Raw genomic sequence first — 20,830 nt, forward strand, 5'->3', positions numbered from 1 at the left:
GGTCGCTGTCCTGATTTATATCTTGCCCATCTGTAGCCAGATGCAGTGTTTACCTGTGAGAGCAAGACAACGCGTGCCTAACATCTACTGTCTCATGGTGACACACACCATTTTATTAATTTTTAAAAACTTTCAAAACATCACACATAAAGAAAAGTACCTGAAAATCAATGTACAGCGTGATTCATCGTAATACAGGAACAGACCCACCCTTGTGCCCCTCCCCCATCCTTGCTCTTCCCTCCCTCCCTCTCAGGGAGATATTACCTTAATATCTTAATTACCTTTTTTGATCATCACTTCTTCACTGTTTTTGGTAGATTTCTCATCCAAACGTGCATATCTAGTCACTATAGTGTAGCTTCGCCTCCGTTTTGATCTTTATACAGTAGTAATCGTACAGTGTATTCCTTTCTATCAGGTTTTCCCTCACCATTATGTTTGTGAGGTTGATACATAATGTTGTGTGTGGCAGTGGTTTCTGGTAGTTTCTTCATTTTCATTGCTGTGGAGTGCCCGATGTATAAGTGCGCCACACTTTATGATTCATTCCACTACTGAAGGGCTTTAGAGATGTTCCCAGCATTGGCTATGGCAGATAATACTGCTGAGAATGTTCCGGGGTGTGTGTGTGTGTGTGTGTGTGTGTGTGTGTGTGTGTGTGCTGGATTTTCTCTGTTTCCTTCTCCAGTCCACTCTTTCTCCTTCTCTGCCCTGACCCTTGCCTCCGGGTTTCACATCTCTGAACTGCATCAGATGGGCTGCCTGGTCCTCTGTCTTCCACTGAGTTCAGCTTAAACACCAGAAGGAAATCACAGGGTTGGAAGAGAGACAGACAGAGTTCAATTATTTATTTCCCCAGCTTTCTCCCTTTGGCCAAAGGTTGGCACTGACGGTTTTCCTCTAGAGAAAACCGTAGCTCCTATTGTTTACCATGTCCTGTAATTACAGCTTCATCTGTGTCTGTTTCCAGGTGTTGATAACCACCTTCTCCTTGGCATTGGGAGCCTGAGGACCATGATGGCTTCCCCTTCTTGCTAACCCTCAGGACTTCATCACCCTCTAGCTTTTACTAAATTCTTCCCTCATCTTTGTAAGTTCTTCCACTAAACTCTCTTCAATTACCTCTTTGAATATAGTGTTTTCTAGAAGAACCTTGACTCATACATAAAGGTATCCTCTAAACCCCAGCTGCAGGTGAAAAGTAGGCAGATACTCCATATCTTTGCCAAAAAGTTGTCGGTCTTTGTTTTAGACGTTCTGATGTATATGCTCTGTTTTCTCATTATGGTTTTATTTTTTTAAATGTTTTTTAATGTTTAAAAATTTTTTTTTGAAGGAGAGACAGAGAATGAGAGGGGGAGGAGCAGAGAGAGAGGGAGACACAGAATTCGAAGCAGGCTCCAGGCTCTATGCTGTCAGCACAGAGCCCAACGTGGGGCTCAAACTCACGAACTGTGAGATCACGACGTGAACCAAAGTCGGACGCTCAACCGACTGAGCCACCCAGGCGCCCCTCATTGTGGTTTTAAGTTGCATTTCCTGGGTTAATAATGAGGTGGAAGACTTTTTCATAGATTCAGTGGGCACATGGTAGCTTCTTTTTTGAATGCCTGTTCAGTTTTTTCCCCTGTGTTTCCTTGGGTTGTGTATCTTCTTATTGATTTATAGGTATTCTTGATATGAATAGTAGGTCACATGTGTTAAAAATAACACCTTCCACTCCATTGACTGCTTTTTATTCCCTTAGTAGTGTCTTCTGATGAAAAGAATTTCTTAACTTTTTCTTAATTATAATGGAGTTCAATTTATCAGTCTCATCCCTTATAGTTAGTGGTTTTTATGCCTTATTTATAAAATCTTCACCATCCCAAAGTCATGAAGCTATCCTTTACATTATGTTCTAGAAACTTTATTGTTTTGCCTCACATTTATGTTTACAATTAGACTGGAATTGGTTTTTGACTTTTGACTGATTGGTTTTTGATGGTATGAGCTAGTTGTCAAGTTGCTTTTTTTCCATATGGATATCCAATTTCTCCCAACACCATATTCTAGAGATTTCTTCCTTTCTTCGCTGCTCTGCATGCCACCTTTGTCACAAGTAAGCATGTTCGTATGTGTGTAAATTTGTCTCTGGGCTATCTTTTTTTTCCCATTGTTTTGTTTGTCATACCTGCATGAATACTACTCGGACCTAATTATTGCGCCTTTAATAATGTTTGATAGAACAAATTATCCTACTTCACTCTTTTTTAATAACATCTATTCTATTTTTGACCCTCTGCATTTCTACATAAATTTTGGAATCAATTTGTCAAGTTCTCCAAATATCTTATTGCAATTTTGATTGGATCTACATTGTATCTGTTGATCAGTTTGAAGAGAATTGACATCTTTACAGTATTAAGTCTTTCAGTCCATGAATATGGTATACTTATCCATTTATTTAATCCTTCTTTTGATAATACTTTGTAGTTCTCTATATAAAGGTCCTGCACCTCTTGTACTAGATTTATTCCCATCTTTTAAGATATTTTTGATGATTCATTTCTAAATTCTCTTGGATTTTCTAGGTAAAAAATGATACTATCTGCAAATAGCTAAAGTTTTAACTACTTTTTCCTTGGCATTTTATTTCATTTTTTACTTATGTACTGACTAGGACCTCCAGGACCATTTGTGACAGATGTGGTGATTGTGACCCTCTTTGTCTTTTCTCCTAACTTAAAAGGAATAAATTTCAGTGTTTCATCATTAAAGTAGGTGGCTTACTGTAAGCTTTCATAAATGCTATTTATGAGACTGACAAAGTTCTCTTTTATTTCTAATCTAATAAGAATTTTTATTATGAATTGATATCAAATTTAATTAAATGTGTTTTCTTCTTTTATTTGAGATTATCATATGATTTTTCTTCCTTACAATGTATGTATAATTTACATTGATTGAAATAACCGTATATTCTTGGAATACACCCAGCTTGACCATAATATATTTATTGTCTTTCATATACTGTTGGATTTGGTTTTCTGAGATTTTGTTCAGTTTATTTTGCATCTGCTTTTATGTGTGAGGTCAGCCTATAATTTTTTTTTCTCATAGTGTCTTAGTCACATCTTGAGTCAAGCTTTTCCTTTTTTCTATTACCTAGGAGAGTTTGTATAAGACTAGCATTAATTCTTACTTAAATGTATGTCAGAATTTGCTGTTAAATAAGTCTGGGCCTGGAATGTTCCTTTTTGGTTTTCTTTTAGGAAGGATTTAGATGATCTAATCAATCTATGACTTTAATAGTTATAGAAGTTCAGATTTTGTGTTTTTTTCTTCGGAAGTTTTGGTAAATTATATTTTCCAAAGATTTTATTTGTTTCAGTTAAACTTCCACATTTATTGATAGGAAATTGTTTATAATGTTCTTTTATAATCCTTTTAATGTCTATAGGATCTGTAGTAATGGCTCCTTTTTCACTGTTGACTTTGGTTATTTTTACTTTCTCTGTTTTTCCCTTAATAGTACTCACCAAGGGCTTGTAAATAACTAATCTTTTCAAAGATTTGACTTGTTAATCTTTTCCATTGTATGGTCATTCTCTATTTTATTAATTTTATTCATATCTTTGTTATTTTCCTCCTTTTTTCTTTTTTTTTCTAACTTCTTAAGATTAATACCTTTCCCTTTTTCCTATGAGGTATTAGCCACAGAAACAGTAACATAATTGTCTTATCTATTTCATATTTACTCTTTTTATTTTCAGAACCAAACCTGGCTTAAGTTAGATTTAAGATACATATAATTTCTACAGGCTTCTCTTCATGCAATGTCATACAATGTGTTCTAATCAAAAGAATTTTATGTCAAGTGCCCTTTGAATTATTCTTGTGAGTCCTCGTTGCTCAAATGAGTTACCAAGTATCTGTCTATAGATGTCAAGATATTTCCTCACTTTGACACATTTTTTCAAAATAATCTTAACCTGTAGTTTATTTGTTCCTTTTGTGTTGAATCAAATACTTTACCCAAGTTAAAATTTTTTTTTCCTAAAAGATGTTGCCACTTTTTTCCCCACCGTCTGAACACATGCTAATCCTGTGGGACCCAACTAAAATTTCATTTTCCTCAAACAACTTTTATTAACAAGTCATTATTTTACTAACATTATATTTAACAATATAGATGCACAAATGTTTCTTGAGTAAATGAACAAAACTCCACCTCTTTGTACCAGTATGTATTATTGTATTTATTTATTCTTTAAAATCTAATCAGTAGCCTAATAAGTTTTTATTAATATATTACAGATTTGTGGCATTTTAATATTTCTACATTAAGATATGAATTGAAAATTTGTTTCTGATTATAAAAGTAACACATACTTGTTATAGTCCAACTTTCCCCAAGTGTTTGACTTGAAAAGAGGCTGTTATGCCATGGTCCCAACTTGTAAACTGAGGTTTATACTTCAGAATGTTTTCTCTGCCTATACTAACACACATCTGATAATGTTTTGAACTTAATGTACCGCAAAAATTTTCTATGCAGTGAATTTAGATCTGTCTCATTCTTCTTAATACTGTGTAATATGTTTATCTAGTCTCTGATTGATAGGTATCCAACTTATTCTCATTTTTTACTATTACTAAAGAGTGTTAGAGTGAACATTCTTGCACCCATGTCTTTGTTTATTGTGTTTCTAAAAGGTGGATTCTAAAAGAATAGGAATTGCTGAGTGAAAGGATAAATTATTTTCCGATTAGATCTTAATCTGTATTCATAATACACATACATGAATGGGAGTGTTCTTTCCTCCACATTCTTACCTGTGCTGCCGTAATAAAAATTTTTCATTTTTTTCATGTGGATAAGGACCCAAATACTGTGGTTTGGCTTCCTTATATTGATTTCCTTGCATTTCTTTTAATATTTATTGGACAGTTTATAAATGGCAGAATCTTGTGATAGTGACTTGCTTTTATCCAAATTCTGGTTTTTAATTTTTTAATTAAGTTATAGCTGACATCTTATAACATTGTATTCATTTTTGGTGTATGACAGATAACATTTTAGTGCTCTCATGATGGGTTCTTTCATAAGTAGACTGCACCACATCTACCGTAAGGCACATAGTTATTTTCAAAAATTGGGCTGTGTCTTACAGCTGTTGGATTAAGAAAGTGTTACGACTAATTTTGTTTGGCAGAATTCTTTTTTCTTTTCTAGAAAGTGATGCATTAGATGGTGGCATGCTGTATATGTGCCATCCATGGTCTTACAGTGGTGAAATACAGTAAAGTGACTGTGTCTAATAATTTTGCAACTATAACTCTGCATCCATCCAATTTCAGTGTGAGACCAGGAAGTCCTGTGTCACGTGACGGTGTAATTGCCGTATTGATAGGTGTTAAAAATCAATCAACGTCTAGCCTTGCATCTAATACTCATTCTACCTTGTGTCTGCTTTCAGGCAAAAAACAATATACAATGTCTGAAGCAATTTTGTCTTTGATTTTATGTTAAAGGAGTTCCTCTTGGATTTAGTAAATAGACGTACTATTGATAGAATGTTCAAATTTAGTGCAGAAATGATTGATTTCTTCATTTGGGGGGTTATGAATCATGCCTGTACCTATTGATTTTTCTTCTTCACTTACATTCATTACTTTTGAATTCAGGAAGATGGTTGGAAATTAAAACGGTTTTGATGTTAGAGAAGCGTTTTTGGATTGCTGGATTCATACCCCAAACCTCTGGTTTTTTACTTCCAAGCAGTCTACTAATTCAAGAAATTCTGCACTTACTGCTGCTGGGAAAAGGTAACAACGGAATATCTGATTTTCAGCATAAATTCTCTCCTTCTAGCTGTTGTTTGGTTGAAGGCGAGGAACACCTACGCGGGCACAGAGTCCGTTCACAGCTGCACAATTTCGCGGGGAGAGCTCTTACTCCCGGCTCTTATCGGAGAAAATCTGTATGTGTTCAGAGGGAAATGGACCTTAATGTGTCTGTCAATTCTTTTTTGCACTTGTAAGTGAGAAAAAAATTAGAAAGCTAAAGGGTGGCGGTTTTGAGTTATTAAGAATGGTCTGGATTAGCCTCAACGTCCATGGGTCAGTACAAGGTGGCCGCTGACATTTCACATCTGTTTTTGGTTTGCAGTTACTAACAAAGAAGCACAAGGTATGTGTAGCCTCATTGTTAGCGGTTTCCCCGTTCTCTTAAAGACACAGAGCCCCCCACTCCAAAGGTACGCAATACTTCTCACTCCCTTTTACAGATTAGGCACAAAGGCTTGGGTTAGGGGTCACCCCTGGCAGTTGAAAAGTTTCTTTGTGAACTTTCCCAGTTCTTTTTTTTTTTTTTTTTTCTGGCTGTTAAGAAAATAATAAAAAGAGCTCGCAGCGCAAGAGTTCCGTAAAACGGAGCGGTGTGAGACACACTAATGGCTTCCGTTCCTGATGAAAAGTTTGAAAGAGCTTGAAGTCACCTGGAATCAGATATCTCAGATGCAGATTATCTCCAAGTCTGGGAGGTGAGATTTGGGTGCTCCGGCCCTCCGGGCTCAGAATAGAGTTGCTTCATCCACAGGAATTCAGTACGTGAGTTGGAAAGTAAGAGAACTTGACCTTCTTTATAAAGAAGCCCCACAGATGTGTGGAGAGCATTCCGTGGGGACTGCTGTTTTTCTCACGCTCTTTCTGGGGATGAGGAACACCCGGGGCCGCGGATCCGGGAAACAGGGCCGCATCGTGGGTACCTGTGCCTCTCCCCTCTGCTCTGGGGTGGTGGTTGGCCAGGCCCCACCTCGCGGTCTTCCAGATGGCTCTCCCCATTGTCACAACTGACCCAGTGGAGACCCCCGTGGCATCCCGGAAGCCTGAGACGCCGCACGGGGGACAGGGCCCCTGGTTTCTAGCGGCTAATGTTTCAAGGGGACTAATAGCACCAACTTCCAAACACTGGCGCTTCTCTTTTTAGTAACTCGGGGTAATGAACCCTCTCCCTCTGCTTCTCATTTACCAGCCCCGTTCCTGTGGAAGTCACAGAGGGGAAATTAAAGCTTTCCCATGTCTCCTGGGGAAAGTAACCTAAGGTGGATGGGCAGAGATGCTTCCAGAAAGTGGGAATGGGGAGGGTCAGCAGGCTGCAGGCACGGGGTGGGGACCGAGGAGGGAGGTCACAGCCAGGAGCCAGGGGTCCCTGCCCCAGGGGGCTCAGGTGACCCGAGGCACACGCACCTGTAATGAGCGGAGAGGAAGTGGGGGGAAGAGGGAGGGAAGAACTCGCGATGTTCGCCTCTTACGTCTTTTAGGTCAGATGCTGTTGAAATTTTGGCACGTTTTCTCTCCAACAGATACGTACTTTGTGTGTGTGTGTTTGGCCGATGACTGCTTCCCTTCCTTCGCACATCTTCAGTGCCTGACACGGGGCTGAGCATAGAGTCGATGCCAGGAAGGGTTTGACAAATGGACAAGCGATCACAGAAGAATTATTGGCTGCGTGACAAGGTTGCAAAAACGTGTTTGAATAAGGAAACTTCTGAGGGCGTTGCAGTCACCTTTTGCAACGAATTCACTCTGGAACTCGGTGGCTTAAAAATCACAGTGACCACTTTATCACTTCTGTTCTCCGTGGTTCCAAGGGTTGACTGGGCTGAGACAGGCATTTTTCCCTCAGAGTCTCCGTCATGGCTTCTCCGTGCGCCTTGGGCTCTCTCTCAGTATGGCGGTCAAGATGCGAGGGTGGCTGTTGCCAAGGAAAGCGGGTGGAAGCTGCACCATCTTTCTAGGTAGCTTGGAGGGCGCAGGAGCTGAACTTAAACGCTGTAGAGACAGGTCTTCCCAGCTTCGAAGGGTGGGCACATGGGCCCCCCCTTTTGATGGGAGCAGTGTCAGTGTCACCTTATAAGATGGGCACCTGTGATGGCGAATCTTGCTGGGCTCTCTTGGCGATTCAGTCACCGTGGGTGACGCGGCAAGTGTCCAGAAATGCAACGAACCCGGCATTCTGACGGTTTTCACCAATTGCACGTGGGACCGACCCAGGTGCTGAAGCAGTGTCGCTGGAAATAACCTTAGTCAGAGTTACTTCGGAAAATTGCAAGGGCTGGGGTAGCGCCAAAAGCTGTTATTTTATTTTGAAATAAACGTGCCGTAAAGATATCACGAGGCAGGCAAAACACAGGACAGAGTCTCCTTTCAGTCACTCGTTTACGTGGTTGGTAGTTCGTTATTCTTACGGAATATCTTCTCACTGCCAGGTGGTGTCAGTTCAGTTACCGAGAGGGAAATCCCGTCACACACAGAGTTGGTGGAAGGTCTCGGAGGGACCAATTGCCTTCTTCCCCCCGCACGGCCTGATCTGGGGGAATTGCTGGAGAAAGTCGCCTCTAAACTTACGCGGGTCATGTGGCCTGGAAACGTGGGGGTGGCACGGTGGTGGGGCAGCCAGCCTCTCTGTGTCTCTGTCTCTCCGCATCAGTCAGTGTCTTCCTCGCTGTCGTTCTATTGTGCGTGTGCGTGTGCGCGTGTGGTGGGGGGAGGCGTGGGTGGCTCACAGCTTGAGTGCCAGCTTCCCTCTTAATTTCGAATGCAGATCTTCTCAGGAATTGGTCAGCACGCAGTGGAAAACCAGATGAAGGCCAAGTTCAAGTCAGACTCTGGGCTTTTGAGGGCCTCTCCTGGGCTGCCCACGGGCATGGCCGGTACTCTCCTTCCCCGGTGCTCCTGGGCTCTGTTGACGTGCTTCATTCATTCATTCATTCATTCATTCAGCAAATGGTTGCCGAGCACGGGAGGACATGAGGACGTGTCCTGTGCATGAGGACAGAGCACCAGGGGCCCCGGGGGTTTGCTGCCCTCAGTCTTTGGGCACGGGGAGGGTGGCACACGGAAGGGTACTCAGTACGTGCTAATTCCTCCCTCGAACAAACCTGCAACGTCACCAGTTGATTTGCCAAAGGAAAACGGGCCCAGGTGGAGTCCGTGACTCCTTGACTCACTGAGGCTGAGGCCAGGCTGAGGCCTCCTCGTCCGGAGCCAAGGCCCCTGTGACTGGACTCACTAGACTCGTGCTCCCTGAGGGGTGTCAGCCCAGGTGGTCTCCAACCGTCTCCCTTGGTGACCCAGAAGCCAGCTCTGCCCTCCCATCCTTCAGTTTCCACCTAAGCTGTTCATCTGGGGGAGCCGATAGTGTGGGGGCAGGCTCTGTGAGCCTGGGGTTGCTCTACTCTTCTGTCAGTGCCTTAAAAAATATTTTTAATGTTTATTTATTTCTGAGAGAGAGAGAGAGAGAGTGACTGTGTGAGCAAGGGAGGGGCAGAGAGAGAGGGAGACACAGAATCCGAAGCAGGCTCCAGGCTCCGAGCTGACAGCACAGAGCCGGAGGTGGGGCTCGAACTCATGAGCTGCGAGATCATGGCCTGAGCCAAAGTCAGACACTAACTGACTGAGCCACCCAGGCGCCCCTCCTGCCAGTGCCTTTGTCTAGAGTGGCGTCGCCTGAGGCTGGGCACGGGGTCCCCTGGTCACAGTTTTCCACACCTCGCCCCATCCGCCGTGTGCCATTTATGTGCGAAGGTGAAGTTTGTTTCCCTTTAAAAGTCGCAGACCAACAGACGAAACACTGCCTTAATTATCCTTCCGTAGAGCACATTGAAAATGAACCTCTGCTCTCCTGGCAGACCGAGAGGAAAATGCATCGCCAGCCACACTTTCTGTCACCTCTTCAGAGATCGGTGGGAGCCTGTCCCACATGCAGCCCCACCTTCAGATGGCCATGAACCAGACAAATGACTGTCACCCACTGACCTCTCCCTTCGTTGGTATATGAACCAAAATGGAAGGGGGAGAAGAATGAGAGAAAAAAAAAACTATAGATATTTTAAAGCACAAGTGAGGACGAAAAGAGAAAAGTTGCAAGTCACTTACATTTCTTGCAAATATTCCCAAGGCACTGTGTTTTGCTTTAAGCGTTTAGCATTTAGATGGCCTAGAAGTCAGTGTAATCACATAATAGGATTGTTTTCAGGTAAACTTCCTTATTCAGTTTTAAAGGTAACTTTATTTCATGCGTATTTTTACATATTTTAACATTGTGTATCGTTTTTATAAGTGATGCTCTATAAACATAGCCCCAAAACTATAATTAAAAAAAATAAATAAATGATGGCATCAGAAGGTATCTCCCACATGTTATGATATAATCCATACCCTTCCCGCAGTCTGTTTCTGGAAGGGGTCTTCGAATATCAGAGTTTAGGCAAGGTGCGAACGTGAAGGCAGTGTTGTCTCCGCAGAAAGCAAACACACCCAACGCTGACCTGTTAATGTGATGGAACATGCATGAGGAAGATATTGAACCACTTGGAATTACTGGGCAGTAGAATGTTTTTATGGTTGGGGATCACTGAGAGTGGGGTAGGACAATTCTGTGATTTCCATGGTCAGATCTCACCCAGAAAAAACGGTGGCTTTAGTCTAAGGTGCATATCTGTATAATTTATCTTTGCTCCTTATCCAAGTAGATTTCCTTATGTTACACTAATGACCAGTGTAAACTTCTCTGAAAAGCTTTCTCCATTATGAAAAGGTGGATTTTAACGTTAATGGATAAAAAGGAGACGACTATGTAGGATCATGATGTCAATGCAAAAAACGTAAAGTGAAGAATTAGTCACACCCTTAGGGCCCTTTAAAGGGACATTTAGCACCCTCTAGTGACAACAGTTCAGCCGGTTCCAAGGAAAAGTCCCTGCAAGACCTCAGGTCCGTCGCTGGCAAATAAACGAAGCAGTGAAGGTCTTTGGCCAATAGGTGGTTGCTTCCTAAAATTCTCGCTGCAGGACTGTTTTTGTGCCCATAAATACAGGATGCACCAAGCGACCACCAGGCAAACCCCAGCCTGCCTTCTGCCTGTCATCGACAACACATTTAGAATTGTCACTTCCGTTTGTCCCCAGATACTGTAGTTTCCCCCCAAACGATGTGCTGAGGTTTGTACTGAGATCAAATGGAAACCGTGAATTAGCCTGGGTCACAGTTTCAGTGCGACTCAGTGCATTTAAACGGAGTAAACACATCCTTTGGAAGGCTGGCCTGCCTCCCTCTGAACTGCACACTGTACCCTTAAGAGGGAAAGGGCCTCCTTCCGGCTTTGCAGAGAAAGGATACCATGAAGAGGGTGTTTACCTGCGTTGTGCAGGGCACGGTGCAGAGAGTACGAGGCCGGCTGGGTCCAGCGCGGAGGATGCGGCGTGGCAAACGCTCACTCTTTCACACACATGCCTCCACGAGCCGGCCTGCAACTTGGTGACTTCTGCAGGTTGCCCAGATCCACTCTCGCAAACGTAAATGCGCTCTTCATGGCAAACACTTTGTTCCTTGGCTTCGTTTCTGATTCCATTTGCGATGCAAATAGATCAGCAAATACATACGCCCATATAAAGTGCTGTAGAAAGAAAGGCCTTCTGAATCTGACTCAAAACATTCTGTAAAAGAACGGGGAGAAATTGTCTAATGCAGGCTTCTCTGTAAATTTCCATTAGCTGGGTGACATTATAGTGCAATTTACTATGTTTCTTTACAAAGTGGTATGGGGGCGCCTGGGCGGCATAGTCGGTGAAGCGTCCAACCCTTGATCTCTGCTCAGGTCATGATCTCACAGTTTGTGGGTTCGAGCCCCACATCGGGCTCTGCGTTGATGGCAGAGCCTGCTTGAGTTTCTGTCTTTTCTTCTCTCTGCCCCTCACCCGCTTGTGCTCTCTCTCTCCAAATAAATTAAAAAAAAAACTTAAAAGAGTGCGTATTTTCTTGACAAAATAATGTATGTGGATGGTCAAGACAAAAATAGATGCTGATACATAGTATCTTATAAATGAGACTGACACACTTAAAAAAATTGACAGTCTAACTAGGTCAAAATCTAAGTTAATTTAAACAGCTCAAGATGACTTCTCAGGATGGTCAGGGGTGACTGCTGAGGAAGTAATTGGGACATGATTCTCCAGATCTCAGTAGGGGACAGAGGAGCAGGACAACACCAGGCGGGATGGCCATGTGATTTTGTGTCCCCTCCAATTGTGTGGCACGGGTGCTAGACCCATGCCCTGTGGGCAGACCAGGCCTTATATGGTGACCACTGCTATCTGCAGGCTGTAACATCTAGGCTTATATATGCCAGTTGTATGGATAAAAGACCTCAAAACTCATAGAATGGTTCACAAATTATATGTGGAAACACGATCACTGAAACAGGAAATTTCCTTTAAATTACTGTGTCAAAATAAATGTTCCTAGGAATTTCTTTTCTCTTTAGCCCCGAGTATTACATTGACATATTTAGGGTCCCTAATACTGATTTTAATACTCCTGAGTTTTTAGAGGCGTACGGAATTGGCTAAGAGCAAAGTTGCTAAAAAAACATGAGAATACATGTGACGCTTATGAAATTGCGTTCATTGAAATCGTCGCTCCATTGGAGCCTATAGAGCTGAACTGACACGTGCTTCAAAATTAAGGAAATTGCAAGTCGGTGTTGAGAAGTTGAGGATTTAGTATGTGATAACAATTTCCTCGGTTTAGATGAGTTCAAATCAACCAAGATGTTGAAGAATAATATTAACCACATAGAGAAGGTGTTGAAACAATAGTTATTTGAATTGTAATTGGATTATTTCTTAATGTGTGGCTGGAGGGCATCACATGCACACACACACACACACACACACACACACACACAGTCTTGCTCAATGGAGTGAAACTGTGCTCACGCAGTAAGCTTTGAATAGAAAAACGGTCCTCAACCTGTGTGTCATGAGCGACCTTGGCAGCTAAGAGTGCCTTACACTGCGCGTGTTCTCAAGCAAACCCTCCAGTGGACGGAAAAGTTCCACCGAGTGATGTAGTTTTCCACTGCGGGGGCAGCTCCAGATGCTTGATCCTTATCTGTAATCTCAGGCATGTCCTTGGCAAAAATCCCTGGGACATCCTTCTTGCAGGCTGTTCATGAATAATCCAAACAGTATAAATTTTAAGATTCATGTGTCATTTTAGGGACAATATAGAGCACTTGGTCCTATTGTTCTACCCTTAAAAAGTTTGCATCTCATGGGCTGGTTCCAAGCTCCACAGTTTTATGTGGGCGGAATTGAAGTCGACAAACACAGACTTCCTGAATGTTGGGACACCCAGTGGCAGGACAGAGCCTTGCCATGCTTTATTTCCTAGTGCCGACCAGAGCTCCTGGCGTGGAAAAGCCTCTTTATTAATATTGACTAGATGGGTTGATGTTGGATAGCTGACCATGACAAGACACATGAGTATCTTCTGGGTTTCCTTACTAGTTACAAACAGGGGTCCTCTTTTCTTGCTGTAGACATTTAACAAAGAACATGCGTTTTGGTACGCACCCATGGGGCTTGACAAGTATAGATATTGTGTGCCGCGTGTTACACAGGCATTTATAAAAAAAACATGGAAGCTTACGTGTCACTTCTATAACTTCTACATTCAAATTTAATTTCTATTTACTGTAAATGTTCAGAAATCGAGATGAACCGAAGGAGACGGAGGAAAAACAAATAAGAAAAGAAAGACCATCCACCATTAGTACCAAAGTACCTAGAGCCTCCTGGTAGTTCCCTCTTGCCTCTTTTCCTTTTAACAAAATGGGTCTCTGGCATAACTGTCTCTTGGACCCTGATTTTTAACTTCCCAGGCATAGTATCATGACAGTTCTCCATATCACTGGGCATTCCTCTGTTACATCATTTCCCTGCAGTATTTTAAGTGCTGATGACCATTCCAGTGTGTGGATGTTTAATACCAGGATTAATCAGTCATTCATGAGCGAGCCTTCTGTTGGGTCTTCAATTAAAATTGTGGTTCATTATCTCTTTGCTGCGCCCATACATCGTTTTTAGAACCATACCGCCCTCATCCAAAGTGTTTCAACTCCTGACCTTCCTCTGTCGATCTCAGAGAAGTTAATAACAGAATACGGATGAGAATTTGTTGCCTCTTTAGAAAATGAGAAGACGTGGTTTTAAGACAAATAAATGACAATGCCCCTTTTTACTGTTACAGTAAACGTATGGTCAGTTTTGTATGATTTCCTTTTGGAACAAGATAGGAACAGGCTTACAAAGGGTTGTGGTAACCTCATGGGAAATGGGTCCATGATGGGTAAGTAAAAATGGAAATGTAGAATTTACTCATGGGCTCAGATGTCCACAGACACTGGGGGGCCATACTGGTCCATTGTGGTGTTTACTGTGTTCCAAGGAGAGTGGAGAAGGACCTTGTCCTGGCAGGATCGTGGCAAGATGCCCCCCCCCCCCCCCGAGCTATGTCTCTCTCTGCTAGATTGCCCTGATGTGGGTCAGCCTGGTTACCTGAAGGGTGGCTTTCCCCAAGGAGGGGTGCTGTCTGGTTAGAAGCTGCCTAGTCCTTAAGATGCTGAATAATCCGGTGCTGAGGCCAAATGTAGGTGTAGGCTTGGGGTGGGGGTAAAGGGGAGGATTAAGTGATAGCATTATCTTTGGATGATTCCCCCAGGGACTAACATTTGGGACATGGTTTCTGCACCAGTATATTCTTTTTTTTTTTTAAGTTACTTATTTATTTATTTTGAGAGAGAGGAGCATGAGCAGGGGAGAGGCAGAGAACAGGAGAGAGAGAGAGAGAGAGAGAGAGAGAGAGAGGAATTCGAACTGGGCTCCGCACTGTCAGCACAGAGCCTGATGCAAGGCTTGAACCCACAAACCACGAGATCCTGACCCGAGCTGAAATCAGGAGTTGGGCAGCTTAAACGACTGAGCCACGCAGGCTCCCCGCTGAACTACTATATTCTCATTAATAGATATGTCAAACGCTTTCAATAGCCAATCAAAGTTAAAAAGCAACTTTGCCTTAAACATTCAGAGAGTACCAGGCTTGGATGCTATTATGCCCTTGTAGGTATCAATTGTCTTTTGAATTATTGAATTATTTTGAATTATTTTGAATTATTGTCTTTGAAGATGCTCAGCATGAGTCTAACATCTTGTTGTTAGAAATGAGGAATATTTGCCTTAAAAAACTTTGTGACAGGAATTACAACTCACTACCTGAACACTGGCTTTTTACTAGATCACCTCCATGTTTGTGCGCATCTTCAATATTCAACACAGTGAAACTTGTGGATAGAATCTTCAGGAAATAGGTCAAATAGTAACATCTGGTTTTCTGTCTGTAAGTATCCAAGCAAACAAATTCGTCTCTAATAAAACAGCATTTTTATTAATTAAAGAATAAAGGAGATCTGTGCCTATTCACACGTAGGCATTATACATAAATTTTAGAGAGAGAAAGCCAAGGAAATGAAAATTACCAGCATTTGGAGTAAGTGGGCGAAAGATATCAGGAGTCCTTTGCATTAACTTGTTTCTGCATGTTGGAAATTTTTCCCTGCATAAAGAATTAAAAGATTCCCCTGCTTGATCTGAACTAAGCAGTAACCAAGGAGTTAAGAGCAGAGGCTTGATGAAGAATTAGGTGTCCTAGGTCTTTGGGGACGACACGGAGAGGGCTGGGTTAGAAACCAGGAGACCAGAGTGAGGTAGGACCAGTCAGCAGGTTCCCCCAAGGCTCTTTTGTTAGCAAAGTGTCCATCCTGTTTAAGGCTGCTCTTTGGGAAACCCGTGATGGAACACTGCTCACTGGGGTACCGTGGGTAACATTTATAGTCGATGCTTCTCAGGAGGGCAAAAGCAGGGAACCCTGGTGGAGCAGAGAACATTTTTCTCAGCACTCCCGAATCCTTGTGGACGCGACCCAGATAAAACAACTCAGTGCTTTGAAACTTTCGGGGAAACAAAATTTTAATCGGCCTGCCATCTCCTTCATTGTTCAGAGATGAAAAGAGGGGAAATCAACACCCCCTCAAAGTGTAGACGGTGAGAACGTGTGGGTTCTGACTTTTATCCAGAACAGGATTTCTTTAATTTTCTCTTTTTCCTTTGTTTCTTCGTTTGTTTGTTTCTCCCTGCCCCCCCGCCCCTCCTCCTTCTTTATTTATTTATTTATTAAAAAAAAATTTTTTTTTTTCAACGTTTATTTATTTTTGGGACAGAGAGAGACAGAGCATGAACGGGGGAGGGGCAGAGAGAGAGGGAGACACAGAATCGGAAACAGGCTCCAGGCTCTGAGCCATCAGCCCAGAGCCCGACGCGGGGCTCAAACTCACGGACCGCGAGATCGTGACCTGGCTGAAGTCGGACGCTTAACCGACTGCGCCACCCAGGCGCCCCATGTGGGACGCTTTTATTTTATTTTATTTTATTTTTAACGTTTATTTATTTTTTTGGGACAGAGAGAGACAGAGCATGAACGGGGGAGGGGCAGAGAGAGAGGGAGACACAGAATCGGAAACAGGCTCCAGGCTCTGAGCCATCAGCCCAGAGCCCGACGCGGGGCTCGAACTCACGGACCGCGAGATCGTGACCTGGCTGAAGTCGGACGCTTAACCGACTGCGCCACCCAGGCGCCCCTCCTCCTTCTATCCTAATGCAAAGGGGTTAAGTCAGGAGACAACAAAAGATATAGAAACCCAGGCTAGTTTCTAGAGCTCTGCCATAGGCAGGCCTGAAGTCCGAGTGAAATCAATTCACCGACCGTCCGCTTCTAGAACCAAGAGTTGCTGAATGACTCAGGATTTCGTCTCTTGGGTTCTGAGGGTCCCCGTGTGGAGACCACACTTCTTTACTGGTCCAACTTTCATGTAGCTGGATTCAAAGCAAAATGTTGTTTCTTCCAGAGAACAAGTAGTTTCCTGAAAATGAGTAATTAAAGGCCCGAAACCCTCTAAGGAATGTTCAAGCTTACATTAGCTGTACTTCCTTTGAGTGGAAAACAGACGTGTGGCCCTGAACTTACAGCCTGGATTTTAAAACCCTTAATGAGGTCTTCACCTGATATCTCCACAGAGTCAAGATCTCTCTGAGGGTCTGTGGCCCACAGCGCTGACTTTCGTCACAGTGGGACCGGCTTGCTCGCATCAGAAACCATTTGCCGTAATTTCCGTTATTTGGCCTTTAAATAAATACTTAAAAGATCAGGATTTGACGGGCTTAGTTTTCCCTTTCTTTGCCTTGCTTTACCTTCCTAGTTCTAGAGCCTTTGTGTGTTTTCGACTGGTTTATTGTGGAGCAAATAAAAAAAATTACATGTGCTTGGAAAGAGAAAATGAAACTTCTGGGAATACTCACTTGAGATGTTGAATCAAGGCAGGCTGTTACAAATCAGCAAGCAAATACGTTCACGTGAAATAAGTTCTACCTGCAACGTTTCCATTTGGGAGAACGGAACGGGGAGTGTGTGGGGATGAGTGGCTCGAGTCCCGTGTGGCAGGCGTGTGGCAGGTCCAGGGAGGTGGGGGCCCAGAAGGCCTGGCACCCGGCTGTCGGGGGCCCTCCACCCCCCGTCCCGAAGTGCTCACGGCACATGTGAAGCCATGAGGAGTGCCACCACGTCTGCATCCTGCCTCTGTGTGGCATGTCGTGTGGTGGCACAAGTCACACCTGCCGTGGGGGTCCCTGTCCCGGGCAATGGATGCCTTTTTTTTTTTTAATTAAAAAAAAAAATCTCCTGGCTGCATATCATCAAGAAAAACAACATTGTTTTCAGGGTCCCTTATCTCTCCACTCCCAAATATCCTGTTTCTTCGGGCTGGGCAGCCAGGACCAATAGAAACCTCTTCCTGCCATTGGCTGACTTCATTTCCCAGACTTAGCACGATCTCATCCGCTCTAAACAACCTCATCAAAACTACTTTCTGGTCAGAGAGAAGCAATAATTATTATTAACATTTATTAACGATCAATAAACTTGATTGCATTATGGCCAGCACTATTAAGGTAAGGAGAGGGTTCCTTTTCGTTTGACCAAACCTTGTGCTTGTTACTTTTTCTTTGGTTTCCTTTATCAAGGCAGATAAGTCCGGATTGGGCAACACCCCCACTGCCACAATAGAGGACAACAAGATTTCCTCTGCACTGCCTAGTAAATTTCCTTTTTCCTACTCCAACCATCCGCAAGGCTTAAAAACTTCAAACTCAGAAAAAAATTGGGGTTTCTAAATTCACTGTTGAGGGCTGTGGATGACTTTTGCAAAGGCTTCTCGGAGCGCGTCTGAATTTTCATATTCTTTAACTATCCCTAGCGGGGTGTGGATGTGTTATCTGCTGGAAGGTGATGGACTCGGAGAGGTTGGAGGGAAGGGTCGGAGAAAAACAGATGGGCTTGTAAATGGTGGACTTCTGGATGCTCTCGAATGACTCCTTGAGCATCAGGGTTGCTAGCCGGCCCCAGTGGCCACGAAGAGATGCCGGGCGAGTGGCGGTTGGTCGTGGGACACGTCGACTTGCTCTTGGATCCTTCGTGCTGAGAACGGAGTGTTCTCATAACTCAAAGGGTGGTAATTCGGTTTGTTCGGTTACATGTTGATCTTTAATAAAAGTGCTACTCCTCTCCGCGCTGCGAGTAAACGTTCTTGCCCGTCAGGGTTGGTTTGCGGGAATGGGAGAGCCGCGGCCTATTGGTTGATTCTCTCGCTCTGGGGTATGCGGTCTGCTGTGTTTTTCGTGCAAATGTCTCTAGTTGATAGAAATTCATGGGGAGGTGGATCCTTTCAGATGCAGTCTAAACGCGGCCTAATTCCTGGAAACGAAGCCAGTTTAATGGCGAGTGCAGGGCAGCGGCATGGGGTGTATAAAGTGGTGGACTGTTGGAATATTTTCCAGGCCACTCCGCCTGGGTGACATTTGTAGGAATGAGAAAAATCAGCAGCAGACACATACTGAAGGGAAGAAAAAGAAAGCTCTGTTAGTTGTGTGTCTTTAGTTTTGCTGCCTATAGGTGAGAAGCGTTTGGTGGTGTTTTCATCAAGGGTTTTGGTTCATTTCAAAGCTTCCGAATACGGAAGTCTGCCCAGAATTGAGCCAAGGCGTTTTCAAAAATCTTCCTTGGTTTGGTGTCCGAAATGTTGGCATTAGAGGTTATGAGTAATACCCACCCTATGAACTGTGTCTCAGAAGTTTTGTTCCGTGTTCACTTCTCAAAGGATGTTTTCTTTTTCAAGGAATGTTCGATAATATGTATTAAAAAATCATGTATCAATGACTAACCTTGCAGAGGTTTTTATTTCTCTGGCTTCAAGGTTCTGAGGCTGCTGAAACTATCATAGAAAAGAATTTTAAAATTGGAGGTTTGACGTAACCCTTTCAACTATGTGAGCAGAAATTGTTCGATTGTATGATGCAAAATGCTGCCCTTTTTATTCTTATTTTCTCTCTTAATTATGTCCATATTTAATAACAATTAAATCAAATATTCTTTGTAAATTTTGAAGAGCTTGGGTGCAATTGTGCGGGTTCCAAAAAAATCAGTGTATTGAAGGACATCGAAACGACAGACCGCCCTTTAGACTGTGGGTTATGTTTCGCAAAACATACACATGGGTTAATAGTGTTTAAAGTATACATGTCTAAAGATACGAAGGGATTTTGAAACTTGGATGTTTTGTGACTTCTAGAATAAATTTTGGGTCGTAGTTTTCACTTGTCTAAGATACTCTGCTTGCCTCAACATTTGATGACACTGCGTTGTCTGTATATCGTATATTATCGCAGGTGAGCTTTAAAATGACTTCAAGTGGATTCTTTTTAATCCTCCGTTCAAATAAAATAGCCCCTCTTTACAGGTAACTTCCTTCAAGACATGTTCTGTTGGCCTTCCTGGGTAAAGTAATGCGATGATTTTACAGACTTGTTTATAGAGTGGAAAAAAGGCGGCCTGAGTCTGTTGACGGCAGTTTTAATTATGTGAGTGCAGAGCTCAAATTAGCATAAGGAAAATTATGGCTGTCCGTTGGAATTAGGAAACAGCCTGTCATGCAGGCAATTTCTGGTCTCAAACGCACTCTGTTTTTTGTTGGTGGTGGTGTTTCAATAAATAAATCAATTAGTCGATTAAGCATCAGATGCACTGAATTTAGTACACCCCGTCGGAGTGAGCTTTTTTTTTTTTTTTTTTTTTTTTTTTGGCGTTAGTATTTACGAGACCTTGTGAGGCACTATGCAAAAGCTAAATGTTTTTCTCCTGTCTTTGTGATTCTCGCCATCATTTTCCCTTGGTGTTTGCAACTGGGAACAAAAAGTATGCATTGGGGGGGCGCCTGGGTGGCGCAGTCGGTTAAGCGTCCGACTTCAGCCAGGTCACGATCTCGCGGTCCGTGAGTTCGAGCCCCGCGTCAGGCTCTGGGCTGATGGCTCGGAGCCTGGAGCCTGTTTCCGATTCTGTGTCTCCCTCTCTCTCTGCCCCTCCCCCGTTCATGCTCTGTCTCTCTCTGTCCCAAAAAATAAATAAACGTTGAAAAAAAAAAAAAGTATGCATTGGAAGAAGCAAAGGAATTTGTGGAGCTTACCTGAGAGTGCCTGTTTGTCTCTAAGTGTCCGTGAATTTTAAGAGCAGGTTATAAGAGTTCTCACGGAAACATGTAAGCATCAAGGATGATGTCCCCATGGGTAATTCAGTGTCAGTGGTCCCAGATGGGGGACCACAAAAAGCTTTTTGCTTTTTGCACCATAAGACAGTACTGAGGGGTAACCCGTTTCCCCTGTTCCCCACGGAACAGCACTGTGTTACTTACAGACTCCAAGGAGCTGGTTGTTAAGCCTGGGACCTTGCTTGTGCTTTGGTTAGGACTTTTAATCCAGTCTCCCAAAGACTTCCCGGGTCCTTACGTGATGCGCTGGGTCACTCGGGAAGTCTAATGAAGCCCGCAGTCCCCTCTTGG

General features: G+C 43.1%; 1 protein-coding gene across 6 annotated transcripts in view; it reads left to right on the plus strand.

Moving 5' to 3' along the window:
* Positions 1-20,830, plus strand: part of ERG (ETS transcription factor ERG) — a 265,741-nt gene that overhangs the window by 137,252 nt on the left and 107,659 nt on the right. The window contains exon 1 of one of the 6 annotated variants that reach the window (XM_043593594.1): positions 17,743-17,891. The exons of the other annotated variants lie outside the window; for them this stretch is intronic. Coding sequence (XP_043449529.1) covers positions 17,874-17,891 — 18 coding nt within the window. The 5' untranslated portion in view covers positions 17,743-17,873. Of the gene's footprint in view, positions 1-17,742; positions 17,892-20,830 lie in introns of those variants that run through there. 6 annotated transcript variants of the gene reach the window in all.

Source organism: Prionailurus bengalensis, chromosome C2, assembly GCF_016509475.1.
Source record: "Prionailurus bengalensis isolate Pbe53 chromosome C2, Fcat_Pben_1.1_paternal_pri, whole genome shotgun sequence".
Classification (NCBI taxonomy): Eukaryota; Metazoa; Chordata; class Mammalia; order Carnivora; family Felidae; genus Prionailurus; species Prionailurus bengalensis.